The 14,383-nt window shown below is 58.4% G+C and overlaps 2 protein-coding genes across 8 annotated transcripts in view; one reads left to right on the forward strand and one right to left on the reverse strand.

Annotated features, from left to right (window-relative positions):
• The window catches only part of GRIP2 (glutamate receptor interacting protein 2), a 61,169-nt gene extending 55,561 nt beyond the window's left edge, over positions 1-5,608 (forward strand). For all 4 annotated transcript variants that reach the window (XM_058288115.2, XM_058288118.2, XM_058288117.2 and 1 more), the window contains 3 exons: positions 1,128-1,268; positions 1,993-2,139; positions 3,192-5,608. In XM_058288115.2, coding sequence (XP_058144098.1) covers positions 1,128-1,268; positions 1,993-2,139; positions 3,192-3,656 — 753 coding nt within the window. In that variant the 3' untranslated portion in view covers positions 3,657-5,608. The remainder of the gene's footprint in view (positions 1-1,127; positions 1,269-1,992; positions 2,140-3,191) is intronic.
• Positions 5,609-7,668: 2,060 nt separating this feature from the next.
• The window catches only part of SLC6A6 (solute carrier family 6 member 6), a 75,271-nt gene continuing 68,556 nt past the window's right edge, over positions 7,669-14,383 (reverse strand). For all 4 annotated transcript variants that reach the window (XM_058288335.2, XM_058288337.2, XM_058288336.2 and 1 more), the window contains one exon: positions 7,669-12,116. In XM_058288335.2, the coding sequence (XP_058144318.1) occupies positions 11,976-12,116 (141 nt within the window). In that variant the 3' untranslated portion in view covers positions 7,669-11,975. The remainder of the gene's footprint in view (positions 12,117-14,383) is intronic.

Genomic DNA, 14,383 nt, shown 5'->3' on the forward strand with positions numbered 1-14,383 from the left:
CTCCCCCAAGGCCACGCCTCCTCCAGCCTCCTCCCAGACCACGCCTCCCTCAAGGCCACTCTTCCTCCAGCCTCATTTGAGGCCACTGCCTCCTCCAGGCTCATCCCAGGCCACTCTCCCTCCAGTCTGTCTGGCAGAGTGTGGGGGGATTCTTCATGCTCTTTTTTTTTTTTTAGAGATTTATTTTATTTATTTCTCTCCCCCGCCCCCTCCCACCGTTGTCTGCTCTCTGTGTCCATTTGCTGTGTGTTCTTCTTTGTCCGCTCATATTTTTGTCAGCGGCATCAGGAATCTGAGTCTCTCTTTGTTGCGTCATCTTGCTGCATCAGCTCTCTATGTGCAGCGCCACTCCTGGGCTGCCTGCGCTTTTCTTTTTCTTGCCTGGAGCAGCTCTCCTTACTGGGAGCCCTTCTTGCACGTGGGGAGCCCCTATGCGGGGGACACCCTGTATGGCACTCCTTGCGCACGGCAGCACTGCGCGTGGGCCAGCTCACCGCACGGGTCAGGAGGGCCTGGGTTTGAACCCTGGACGCTCCATATGGTAGAGGGACACTCCATCCGTTGAGCCACATCAGCTTCCCCTTCCTGCTCTCTTGCTCTGCAGGGTCTTTGCACATGCATTTCCCTCTGCCTGGGGTTCTCTTCCCTCCCCCTCTTCTTGCTCATCTTTCAGCTCCGGGCACAGAAGCCTCCTCAGGGTTGACCGGATCTGCCTGTCCTCTGCTCTCACCTTCTGCGTGCTTCACCTCTGTTAACAATTGACCACAGCCTATAATTATATCTTATTGTTTTGGCTTAGAAGCAATATAGCAGAGAGGAGAGGAGCCCCAACTTTGAAACTAGAGTCTGGGGACCAAATCTTAATCTCTCTGAGCCTCAGTTTCCTCATCCGTAAAGTGGAGACAATAATAGTGCTGCGTACGTGTCAGTGATTGTCATTCTTGGGGCACTGTTTACTGACGCCCCTCTCCCACTGCCATTGGACAGGGAGCTCCCAGCGGGCAGGGAGGGGCGCTGTCTGTTTTGCCCACTTTTGTGCCCTGGGAGGCTGGCACACAGTAGGTATCAGCGACAGAGTGAGCGCGCGTAGGGACGGCTGCCCCAGGACGGTGTGTTCCGCCCCGCAGGCATCCATCATGACGGGCACTGTGCAGACTGGGGCCCTCGAGGGCAGGCCTGACCCAGGGTCCTGGTGGAGGGGCCGGGGGGTACGAGCCCCCGAAGAGATGCAGGAGCTGCTGCTGCCGACACCCTTGGAGATGCACAAGGTGGGTGCTGGGGCAGGGCCCGGATGCCTGGCCCTGGGGCCTGGTGCCATTGCACTTGCCGTGTCCCTGCCCCTCGTTCTTCTCGACCATACAACAGGGATTCTATCCCAGGCTGAACTTTCAAAAACTCCTGCCATTTGGGTGACACAAACACACGTGTGCTTGCAGGATGCACACTAGGCTGTTATTAATATTTTTCTTTAGGTAGACTCACTCTTCCCTCCACTTACGTTAGTGTATATATCTAAAAAACTGCACATCCCTCCCTTACATGAGACGCTAGCATCTCTTATCATCTAAAGAATTACTATATAAGAAAGCTAAATGCAGGGGAAAGAAACATTCTTGCCCAACTTCACAGCCCTAGAAGTCTCTGATCCTGCAGTCTGCTCTTTGCTAAGATGGGAGATGAGTGTTTGAGGATGCAAAAGACAGATCGGTACCCCACAGAAGACTTTCTCCCTAATGAAAGCCAGAGAATTGAAAAAGCTCTGGAAAGGGAATAATGCTGCGATCTAGTGCTGGAGGATTTGCAGAAGAGGAGGGTGGGGGGGCTACTTGGGCAAAGCCCAGCAGCAGGACGCTGGGGCAGCAGGACGCAGGAGAAGACACCTGGGGAAGTGGGCTGGGCTGGATCCCAGAGGCACTGAATGCCAGACCAAAGGATCTGGGCTACTGTGGGGGGCAAAGGTCAAAATCCCATGGACCTCCCTTCTGCTCCTAGGTGACCCTGCACAAAGACCCTATGAGGAATGACTTTGGTTTCAGCGTCTCAGATGGCCTCCTGGAGAAGGGTGTCTACGTCCACACTGTGCGACCTGATGGGCCAGCTCAGCGTGGGGGCCTCCGGCCCTTTGACAGGGTCCTTCAGGTAATGCTGGGGTAGGGGACGAGACCTTGCTTTCTAGCCCTAGGGTCGGGAAAGAGCCCCCCTCTACCCCACCTGAGTGGCACTGGGCAGGCAATTCCCCTCTCTGAGTCTCAGCTTCCTCATCGCTAAAAATGGCAGGACAGCGTGAGTTGTAGTCAGGCTAGGTTAAGTAATGTCGCAGTAACAAACAGCCTCTGACTCTCAGTAGATTAACACACACACACAAATCACTTGTCCTATATGTCCATTGTGGGTGGGTGGGGGCCTCGCCGGTGGAGGACCCATCTTGTATTTGCCTCTTTAAGCACATGGCCTGCTCGACACCACAGCAGAGGGAAAAACCAGAAGATCGCATGCGGGGTTCTTTCCTGCCTTCACTCAGAGGCAACACGGTCACTCCCCTTCACAGCCTATTGGCCAGAACTGGTCACATGGCCTGCCTAGCTGCAAGGGAGCCTGGGAAATGTGAGTGAGCAGATGGACAGCTTGTGGCATCCTTGGCTTAGCTACCATGGGCCATTTTTTCCCACCCCCCCCCCCCCAATTTTTGTTCCATTGAAGTGATCTTCACCATATTTGAACAGTCCTCACATTTATGTTTTCTCTAAGCGGATAGAGCTTTTTCAGCTTAAACTTATTTTTAAAGGAAACTTTCATCACAGTTAGGAATTAAAAGCCAGCCCTCCTTGCTTGAAACATAAGGGCAGTGCAAACTACAAATGAAAATGGAAATAAGGTAGGGTCCCTAAATTCTAGCCAGGAGGCTGGGGAGGTGGTCTGTACTTTACTGTTAGAAAGGGAGAGAAACAAGCGCTAGAGAGGCGTGGAAGGTACAGTAGCATCTGCCTCGGGCTGTCCCTTTGATGGCACCTCACCAGAAGGACTGAAAGAGTCCAGCCGACGCGGGCTTGCTCCGTATGTGAGTGTAGCTTCCCTTTGTGCCTGGGCTGGGCAGGGACCTCGTTTTAGGAAAGGCCACAGTTCCCGCCCGCTCCAGCCCCCAGGCTGAGCGGAGCCCGCTTCTGTCCCGCCCCCGGCCGTGTACCACGCAGGTCAACCGAGTTCGCACGCGGGACTTCGACTGCTGCCTGGCGGTGCCGCTCCTGGCGGAGGCGGGCGACGTCCTGGAGCTGGTGGTCAGCCGCAGCCCCGCGGCGCAGGCCGGCCGGCCCCCCGCGCACGGCGGGCCCCCGCAGCCCCCGCATGCTCTGACGTCAGCTCGTGGGCCGGACACCCGAGGCAGGGCCTCCGGGCAGATCGCAGCTCCCGGGCCTGTCGCCGGGCTCCAGAAATGGCCACCCATCGTCCGTCCGTCTCCGGCAGGCTCTGAGCCGGGGATGGGGCTTTGTCCCCGCTGCCTGGCTCGGTGGCGCCAGGGGCCAGGCAGTGAGGTCCCCGCCCCCGTGGGAGTGACATCTGGGTCTCAGAAGAGCGTTGCCCGGGGACCAGCCTGGGAAGAGTGGCCTCTGCAAGGCCAACTTGGAAGGGTCACGGAGGGCAGAGTCCAACTCTCCTAGGCAGAGCCATGAGCTGGGATGAGCTGCCAGGGGGGAGTGAGTCTCCTGTCCCCGGGGGAAAGCAAGCAAGAGACTGGCACCTGGACTGAGGCGTGTGGTGCCTGTGTGGGCCAGGTACCGTCTGGGTCAGCACGCCATGGCGGGTGGCTGGTTTCCCGGCAGGGGAAGCATTTGGGGTGAGGCTGGGGTGCCACGGCCCAGCAGGCTGCTGCTGAGTGGGCCCCTCTTCCCGTTCTCCGGCATCCCGGTGGCCTGGGGACTGCCTGTTCTGAGGCTCTCGAGCACCTGGGATCCCAGGAGGTGCTCGATCTCCCACCCCGAAAGCCGGCGGCTCCTTCCTCACCGCCTCTCTGGTCCGAAGCTTCTGGGGTCTGAGGCAGAGGGTCAGGGTTTGGGGGCTCAGTCTTCTTTTCGGGACCTGGGGCTGCCGGCCCGTCTCACTGCCTCTCCCTCCATGTGGGAGGGGACAATCTGGGGACAGAAAACCAGGAAGGTCACTCACCCATTTCCACGCAGATTGGGAAACCAGAGCACATGACATGTAAGGTCAAGCAGCTTCTCTCCAATACCCGGATCAGTGCAGAGGAGAAAGAGGGAGAGAAACAGACGCAGTGGCGGGCGGCGCGAGGGAGCTGGGCCAGCGGAGAAGGGAGGTTTTATCTCCAGGGTCCAAGATGAAATCTTGCTGCTCATTTTCCACAGACCAGAAACGCTCTGCATTTCCTGGAGGGCCTGAGGCCTCTGCGGGGAAGCCTCAGGGAGGGAGGTGGGCAGGCGGGGCTCGCCCAGGGCTGGGGATCTGTAGGGTTACTGTGCAGCTCTCACGGGGCTCTCAAGAGTGCAGTCCCCACTGCCGCCACTGCCCTCCTCCCTGGGCGTCTGCCCCCGGGGGCCCCCCAAATGCTTCTCCCCTCCAGGGCCCAGACCGGGCAGCTCGAGCCCTCTTCTTCGCCCCCTGATGTTGTTACTCGTTGCTGTGTGCCCTCGGGCCCGTCTCAGCCCCTCTGGGTCTGCCCCCTGTTCTGGACAACTAAAGGGGGTGGACAATCTCTGAGCGGGCGTGGGCCTCTGCTCAGGACCCACCTTCCGGCCCCAGGGCCCCCACAGCACCCGGCCCATGTTCTCTCTGCTCCCAACCTTCCTCCCTGCCCCTCTGCCCCCACCCGGAGGCAGCAGGCGGCCCAGCACTGTCTGGGGAGATATCTTCCAGTTATCCTAGGGACCCCAAGCAAAAGCCAAGAGCCCTCTGCCCGGGGGAGGATGCAGCCCAGCTGTGGGTTCTGGCTGCCCGCAGCCACAGCTGTGTGATCTTAAGCAGGTGACCCAACCTCTCTGGGCCTCTGCCAAGTAATGGGACTGAACAGGACACACTCTCAGGGGCCTCTTGGCTTGGGAAAGCCGTGTGTGAACTCCAGGCGAGGGAGGAGACATCCTGACTGTTGAGGGCGTCCCCCGCTCCTCGGGCTCAAGGCTTCTTCCACCCCCCGCACCCCCCCGACCATATGCAACCAGGCCCGGCCCCGGGACCCCCAGCGCCCGGGCCTTCTCATATGCAATATTTCTTCTGGCTTCTCATGGGGATTTTTCATCCCGGACTTGACCTTTTCCCCACACTCCTCCCCGGTGAGCCTCCTGCCTGCCTATGCATTTTGGGTACAGCCCCTGTGACATGCCCCCTCGTCCCCTGCCCCCCAAAGCTGTATTTTTCTCTGGCTGAGATTAGAGCATATTCCTTGTAAAGTATTTTTCTATGTGGGATTTTCTTAGGGCTCTCGGGAAGCACATGTCAAGGGGCTGCATTGCACGGACCACTGGGGGCCCGTTTGGGGCCCACATGTCAATCTGTCCCACCGGGGCTTGCGATGACTTGGGAGTGGGCAGGGGGGTGGGGGGGGGGGTGGTTTGGGAAGAAGTTTTTTTTTTTCAAAATAAAATGACTTAAATGCACCTGGGTTAGCGTGTCTGCTTTTTTACCATGGGTTGGCAAGTCAACTTGGGGAGCACTGAGCAGGTGCTGGGGGCATCTTACCTGCTTTTGACTGAGCATTCATTCATTCGTTATTCATTCATTCACTCATTCCTTCCTTCCTTCCTTCCTTCCTTCCTATGTACTAAGCACCACTGTAGACCCGGGGAGTACAGCAGATGAACAAGACAGATGAAGTCCTGTCTGCCTGGGGCTTACAGGCTAAGGGAAGACGGGCAGAGAACAAGTGAGCGGATAATAAAGATTTATTTCAGGAAGCCTGATGTTCAGTGAAGACAGAAACAGGGTAATGGGGTACAGAGTCCAGGGGAAGGGTGGGCTTCGTTCCAGGCAGAGGGAACAGCAAGTGCAAAGGCCCTGAGGTGGGAAGGAGCTTGGGTTCAGGGAAGGGAAAGGAGGCCCAGAAGGCGAGTGGGTTTTATTCCAAGTGTACCGAGGCAAGGGAGCGACAGAGCTGCCCTGGGAAGCCCTTTAGCCTGGCGGGGAAAGGGCCAGGAGCAGGGCAGGCTGCAGGGTGTCTAGGCAGGGGCATGTGAGGAGCTTGGAGACGGCAGGACCAGGCCCCCTCAGGGGTCTCGGCTCTGTGGGCAAAAGAGCTCTGCAGCGAGGGAGTGAGCGCCCTGCTTCGGGAGGGGTGCAAGCGGGGGCTGGCCACGCCCGTGATGATACCGAGAGCTTATCTGGGCTGGGCAGGGGAGCTGGGGCTGTGCACAGGCACTGCCTTCCAAGCCCTGGGGGGCGGTGGGCTGGGGGCGCTTCTGGAACTCGGGGAGGGGGCTTCTGAAACTGGGAGGCATGGGCCAGGCTGGGGTAGACGGAGAGGCGCGGATGCCGGGGTACTGCTCACGCCATCCCTACGCCCCGGGCACTGTTCCCAGCGCCCTGCGGGGACTCCCTGGATCCTCCCATCAGCCCTTGGGCGGGCCCTGTATCATTCCAATGTCATAGCTGAGGACACCAGGCTCAGAGAGGGAAAGTAACTTGCCCAAGGTCACACAGGTAGTAAGGAATGGTGCCAGGGTCTGAGTACAGGCCATGTGGCCAAGAGATGGGGACAGGAGGGAGGTGGACAGAGGCCATCAGAAAGGCAGCTTCAGCCCGAACCAAGGGGGCGTTTTATTTTCACATTGACTATAAATAGTGATTGAGAAACACTGGGGGGTGGGGAAGGGGTCCTGAGACTCTACGGAAGGGGCCTCCCAGGCGTCCCTGACCTGGCGTCCCTCATCAAGGGTGGTGGGAGCCAGCTGGCTGAAGTGCTGCCCCAGCCCTGCGCCTGCTCCGTCCCGGCCTCGGTTTCCCCATCTGCAGTGTGAGTGGGTGGGGGTGGTGGCCACCAAGGCCGAGGACCCCCAGGGCAAGCGCTGATCAGGGCAGGGGGCATCTTCCCTTCTGGGTTCCGGGCCTACACCCACAGCAGCAGCTCCATTTGCACGCCCCCAGGGCTGTGTCACTCACTCCCTCTCCCAGCAGCCAGCCCCACGCCCGATTTCTGCAGCGAACCCGCCTGGGAGTGACTGTGGCTGGGGGTGGGGAGTGGGGCCACTATCCCAGGGTAGTATCCCCCCGACACCCCTCCCCGCCTTCCTGGACCTCCAGGGCTGGGAGGAAGGGAAAGAAGTGGAGTCGGTTGGGCACCTGCTCACGGCGGAACGAACATTTTGTCCCAGCAGCCTGGATGGGGAGGACAGTTTATTTCAGATTGGACAAGTCAGGCTGCGGTGGCTTGTGTGCAGTCCCTGCTGCACGGGGGCTGGGTGCCTAACAGGCTTAAATCTGTAGCCTAGAACCAGCCAGACCGGATGTGGGGGCCGAGGGCCTGGGTGGGAATCCCGTCTCTCCCGCAGCCTTCTGGGTGCCCTTGTGCAAACCACTTCCTGTCTGCCAGCCTCAGCCTCAGAATCCCAAACCTCAGAGAGCAGTACCCACTTCTCAGGAGCGTCCTGCGGTCGCCACAAAAGCCCTTCACAACCCGCCAAGCACTCGCCAAACCGCCCCCCCGCCCCAAAACAGAACCGATGCGTGTTGGATTTTAAAAAGGAAATGTTTATTTTCATGTTATCGGGTGATTACAAACTCCTCTAAAAAAAGCAAAGATGAGTTTAAAATATCGATATACATATTTATCTAAAAAGCAAAGGAGGAAAAAGAACCCTGCAAAATACAGAGATTTGTATCATAAAACATTTATACACAAAAGCTTGTATACGGCAAGATCAAATTACACACCAAGGATCTTGTTTAAATACAAATGTTCCTCCTCAGAAGAGTCTCTCGTTGGCGGTTGCTCTTGTGGCGGCGGTGGTGGTGGTTTTACAAAAGTTTAAAACGTCTTAAAAACATTTTGAAATTTAAAAACAAAAGCCCTGATGAGCCTGGCATATCTGGAAGGAGGCAAGACCCGGGCTCTCAGCGTTCTCTTGTGCTAAAATACAGAGTCACAGTTGCTGGGGAGTGGAAAATCGATTGGGTTAAAGAGAAAAGAATGGACCGGTACCTCCACGCGAAGCCGAGTACAGAACAAGATACTCCACGGCCTGTCGGGACGCCCACGAGAGAACAAGGACACGGCTTCCTATTCAAACAAGATGCATTCCGGGGGCGGGGGGCGGAGCGGGGCAGGGGAATGTACTTCCCTCGGGGTTCCCCACACTCCTCTCCACTTTTGAAGTGGGGGGTGTTTTTTTTGTTTTTTTTTTTCTTTTCTTTGTCATCACTGGGTTTTTGCACAGTGTTATTTACAGCTGTCCCCAGGGTCAGCCCTGCCTGGGGCCGCCGGGGCTTGGGTCTGAGGGGCAGACTGGACCTCTAGCCACCTCGAGATGGTTTCTCTTGGGTCCTCTCTGGCTGGGGTCTGAGTCTAGGGGGGGGGGGGGGGAGAATGGAGGCACCTCTGGCTTCAGCGCTGGCTGCAGAGCCTGTCCCCACCCGGCAGGGGGCTGTCTGGGGAGACGCTGGCTGGGCCGGTGGCCTGGCGCGGCGGTCCCTGGATGGCACGAGGGCTTCGCTGGGGGAGGCACACGCTCCCCTTGTGCTTTACCCCTGCCGGTGGGGGTGGGCTGAGGATCTGGCGTGGGCGCAAAGGACCAGGGGTGCAGAGAGGGAGCCGCCCGTTCCCATCCCAGGGGGCAGGTCAGCCGAGGCCACCGCCCCGTCCGGCTGCCATCTGGGAATTGGGAGCCGCCGGGGCCTCCGCTGAAATCCTGGCTAAGGGGTGCGGCCTCTTGCTTCCTTGGCTTCTTTGGACCTCAGTTTCCTCCTTTGCAAACAGGGGTCCCAATTCCTACCTCCCAGAGGGACGTTAAAGGGAGGAGGGGCCAGTGCCACCGAGCCCGAGTCCTCACCAAGGCGCGGGCGGCGGGTGGCTAAAGGGCGGGGTGCCCGCGTTTCTCGACAGCGGCGCTTGCCCTGCTTCTAAAGGCTCTCCTCTGGCCGCCAGGGAGGGCCCGGGGGAGCTGCTCTGATTCAGTCCCCATACGCCCTCGTCTTTCACCGCAGCCTTCTCAGCGGAGCGGGAAGCCAGCGCCAACCTGAGAAAGGCCAGTTCCAGGCCCGGCTCGCCATGCCCAAGTCCCTTCCCCTCTCTGGGCCTCAGTTTCTCCATTTTAGGAGGGTGCTGGACTGGCAGCCCTGGAGGCCTCCACTGCTGACCATTAGACACCCTCGACTAACAGCCCGTCCCAAAGGAGGTGTCTCCCCGCTGAGGCTGATCCTGGGGATTGAGCCATTTCTGCGAAAAATACATAGATGAGGTTTCAGGCGCCCAGCCCCCGCCTCCAGACGTGGAGGGCCGGGCTCCACCAGGCACCAGAATCTCGGCCCCATCCCGGGCAGAGAGTGGGTGGAGGACTTTGTCCATTCTCAGAGACTTGTCACGGACTCGGATGGAAAGTTTCATTTACATGGAGACCTACGAAAGTCAAGCGTCATCGCATCGTGTATTCCTAGAGCCCAGTTCTGCAGGTACGCGGGAGCCAGGGCTTGGACGAGGGGCTCATAAATGGAGACAGGGGTCTCGGGAGGTGGCTGAGGAACGGGCTTGGGGACAGAGGCTGAGCCTGGGCCTTGGTCTGCATGTGTCTTTGGTCTAGAATTTGGTCTGGGAATCTCCTAAGAAGAGGCCTTCCTCGGGCCATTTCCACCAAGTTGCAATTTGCCTACATACCAGAAACGTTGTAGCCTTTTGCCCAGAGGATGAGTCCCCGGCGGGGGGGTGGACACAGATCTTGGGGATGACAATGGCCACAGATGCCCAGGTAGCCACAGCCTGCCAAGCCCTCCTTCTTCCCCACAGGTCTCCTGGCCCCAGCCATGACAGTGGTTAGTTTACTAAAGTCCCATAAGACAAACAGATCACATTGCTACTCAGTAAAATCAGGAGAACGAAACACAAACAGGAAAATAAAAATCACACATGGTGGCAACCATAACCACAGAAAAACAGGAACATCTCAGAACTGTTAACCGTTTGGAATAAGACTGGCTGCTGTTTGGCAGAGTAGGTAGCTTTGGAAAAAGCGAATGTGTGTCCCCTTGCCAAAGACGAGAGGTTCAGAGGTGCCTCTGCCCCCTCGGGGAGGGGCACACCAAAGCCTCCTCCCCTTCCCAAACTGGGGAGGGAGTCCGGGATTCGGGGAGCCCCTGCTCTGAAAACCCGAGCCCCCTCCCCGGGCCGCTGCTGCCTCTGTGCTCGAAAATGCTTCCATGCGGTTCCGACTCTGAGCCCGGCAGCCGCTCTTGGAACGGCACAGCTCTTGCCCAAATGGGGGCCGGGAGGAGCGGGTGACTGTACCTGGATTGTGGCAAGGTGTAGTGCCTTCCCTCCCAGTTCAGAAAGGAACGTCATTCTGCCGAAGGGCTCGTGGTCACGCCAGTTTTGGGGGGCCAGCCCCCTGGATGATCCCAACCTCCTAGAAACCCCCCCCCCTTCCTCTCGGTCCCCTCGTGGTGTGCTGTGTGACACCAATTATTGCAGAGAGGTTGAAACGGACATTCTCATGAAATCCCGGGTCACCCGACCAGGGCTCCTCGCCCGGGAGGAGACGGAGGAGGGCACGTTCTGCTTTGGGGAGCTCTTTATCCTAACGACAGAGCCAACGTCAAAAGGTGTCCTTGGCATGCCAGGAGCTGGGGCAAGCCCCTGGGGGGGGGCATCTTTAACAACCGCCTGTCAGGAGCCGTGCCAGCCTTGGGGCGATGAGGATGGAGTGGAGGGTGGGGAGAGGAGGAAAAGCACCCCTAGCTGACCCGGGGCCCGCCTGAACGTGGGCGCCCGCGTCCTTTGGTCCCCTTGTCCCCCCCACCTCACCCCTTGACCCTCACCAAATACACATCCGGCTTCCTGCCCTAGCCCCGAGGGAGGGCGGCCGCCCAGGAAGGACCGCGCCCCGCTGTGCTTCTGTTCAGGGGCAGGAGAACCAGCCCGTGCCAGGCCGAAGCACTGGCCAGGCGGGCTTGCATCTGAGCCCGGGCAGCGCCCCCAGCCTCAGGGCGCCCCCCCGCCCCGTGAGGCTCCCGAAGGGCCCCCAGCCCTGCCTTCTCACCACCACACTCAGCTCGCGCTCCTCCCCGCGGTTCTGAATGCCCACCTGACTGTCCTACCCTCCATCGCAAAACAGAAGGTCAGGCCTTGCTCCTGGAGCTTTCAGTCAGACCTCTCTCCAGGGCCTCGGCTCTTGCCTTTACGTAGGTTCTGTTCTTAGAGGAGCTGCTTCCACGAGTTTGACATTTCACTTCTTGGCAAGGAAAACTGTCGCGAGGGGTCTTTCTCCAGCCCCGGTGCCGGTGGGACCCTCTCCCCTGCTATTTTCTCCCATCTGAACCGGGCCTCGGAAGGTACTACACCTTTGAAATGGGTCTACCGTCCCAGGAAAATTCCATTCTGGGTTTTGTTTGGGGGGGGGGGGCAGAACTTTCTGCCAGCTACGCAAGCACCGAAGAACTGCTTTTGAAATGAGAACTATTGCTGGCAAGACCAATTCAAGTGGTAAAGTGTATGACAATCTCTAAGTGTCTATATAGTTTATCTGTAAAAAAAAATAGATATATACAAAGAAAAATTTAACAAGTTCCCATAAAATACATCAAATTCAGTATGAAAGCTCTGCCTCTCCTCGGACAACGGCCCGAGGGTGGTTTTTGTTTTTTTTTTTGTACAAAATAGCTCCAAATCAAAACAAAATACACGCACACACACACGCACACAGAGTAACATCTTCTGTGACAATTAAAAAAAAAAATCCTAGTGCAAATATAAAGCTCTGTAAACCTGGTCCTATGAGACTCTAATGTTAGTAAACAGCAGGAAAGCAGCCCCTTTGACCCGAGAGGGCTCACATCATGGTCTCCACGATGACGTGCGTGGGTTTCATGAGAACCCCGCGGAGGGAGGAGCGGGGATGGTAGGGGATGGCCCCCTCGTTCTCCACAGCCCAGCGGTTGGGATCTTTTGGGATCAATAGAGTCTTGAATCTCTAGAGAAGGAAGGAGACAGGAGGGGGGGCGGATAAAGTCAGGGCTTCCTTCCCCACGCCCACCGACTCCTTCCGGCCTTGCTTACAGACCCCGCTTTTTCGTCCTCCTCAGTGTCAGGTCCCTCCAGGCCCGTGGGTGGTTTCCCTGCTTACATGCCCCCAAGGATGGGGGGCTCACCTCCTCCACACCCCGGCTTTGCTCTCCAGCACGGCTGCAACCTGCCTGCCGATGTCTCGACTGGCGCCAGCAGCCGCGTTGGGGCATTTTGCCTGCCCTAGGCTGGGCTAGCTGTCGTAAGGCTCCTCTAGCTCCCACATTCTCCACTCTGAGCTCCTCGGCCTCCCACGAGCTACGTTTTCGGCCTTCTCCTGACCCTGCCACTCACGGCCTGTGTTTCCTCGCAGGCACCCCGGGTTTTCCTGCGAGGTTGTTCTTAAGCGCTCTGAGACCCCGGCTTGTGATTGGATTTCCACCTTGTGTCTCAAAGGAGCCAGGGCCGGGGTCGGACGAGACTCCTCAGACCCCTCTAGGTGGGCGGCATTTTGGCCCCCTAGCTGGTCGCCTAGTCGTGCAATTAGTGAGGGGAAGAGCCGTCCCCAGGGACACAAGAATGCAGTGGCAGAACCAGGACTCGAACCCAGGGCTCCTGCCTCCCAGTCCACTTCCTGCCAAGTGGCCACTCAGAGACTTAAAACAGGCAGGCAGTTGCAAGTTAAGTAGCCCTCTAGGCATTTTATATTGAATTTTGGTATATTACAATTAAAGGGGGAAAAAAAGCTGCTTTACTGAAAGCTGCTTTCTAGATTTCCCCCTTCTCTTGAGAAACTAGCAGCCCCAGGTCTAAGTGACTCCGGGGGCCCAGAGCCGAGTGGCAGGGCTTGCCTGCCGAGGGTGGCATGGGCTCCGCCCCGGGCATGCTCCCCCTTACGGGGGGCGCCCACCTGCCCCTGCAGGACCTGGCCAGAGACCCGAAGTACAGGGACGAGGGTGGAACGCCGGCCAGAAACGGCCCCTGGCCTCACTCTGCCTCTGTCCCCAGCTTCTGCGTCTGTCAAGTGGGGCGTGCTTTGTTCAAGGTCCACCCTAGGATCGAGGCATCTGGATTTGCCAGAACACCGGGCTCAGAGAGAGGCACGTTCGAGGCCGGCAGGACCCCTGGGGGACCTGTTCTGAATCTCAAGAGAAGGCATGGGGGGCAGCCGGGAGGGCCACGGGCCTTGCGGGGTGAGGGGCTGGTAACAGTCAGGCTTTAGATGAGGAGGGGCAAGGCGGTAAAGAACCCCAGGGCACACCTTCCCCCACAGCAACCCCACTCTCACCTCTAAACGGGCTGGATGGGTATTTTAAAGTGGGCTTTGAAGGGGACGCTAAAATAGTGGGCTGCTGTGTCCCTCAGCTCCCAGCCCCAGAATGGAGGGCACCGACCAATCAGAACAGAGAGCCAGAGAACCCCTGCTGGGCCCCCATTAGATCTTTAGGTTCTGGGTGGCCAGGACCTTCTGGAAGCTCCCAGGGAGGGGCTGGATTTCGGGGAGGCCTCTGAGGGGCTACTACCCATCCAGCCCCCAGCCCCGGCACTGCGGTATTTTAACGACACACGCGGGCCATTCTGCATCCTGCCCCGACAGTGGGGCTCCCACCCTGTCTGTCTGAACCAAAAAAAAAAAACAAAAACAAAAAAACCCCCACAACAATGGATCCAAGTGCTCCAGGAACCCCGGGGCCGCCGCCCCCCACTGCCCCTCGGCTCAGATGAGACCCCAGCGTCCCGGTTTCCTCCGCCGTGCCCCGACCCTGCCTACTTCCTCCCCTTCCACCCTGGCCACCGAGCCCACAAGGAAACACGTTCCAGCCCAAGGGGCAGCCAGGGCCCCAGGACATCCTGGCTCCAGATTTAAAAAAAAAAAGAGAATCACAATAAAGCCAGCCCAGAACAAAAGAGTGAAATCTTGGAGGCTGCCCAAGCCCAAAGGTTAAGGGAGATTCTGAGAAAGGGATTTCTTGGAAAGAGCTCCGGCTTTTGCCGGGGCGTGGAATGGGTGGTACTGTGAGGGATTTCTCAGAGGGATCCGGAGGTGGGGAGGGGGCAGGCGGGGGCGAGGGACGGAGGAGCTCGAGGCTGCTGGAGGAGTAGAGGTTTGGGGGGCCTGGGGAAACCCCCAGAAGTAGCTTGTGCACGGTCTGGCGGCCTTGGGCTCGGGGCTGGCAGGAGGACACCAGCACGGGTTGGGTGTCAGCTTGATGTGGCTCCCCAGCCTGGGAAGGC

This window comes from Dasypus novemcinctus, chromosome 26 (genome assembly GCF_030445035.2).
Source record: "Dasypus novemcinctus isolate mDasNov1 chromosome 26, mDasNov1.1.hap2, whole genome shotgun sequence".
In the NCBI taxonomy this organism is placed as follows: domain Eukaryota; kingdom Metazoa; phylum Chordata; class Mammalia; order Cingulata; family Dasypodidae; genus Dasypus; species Dasypus novemcinctus.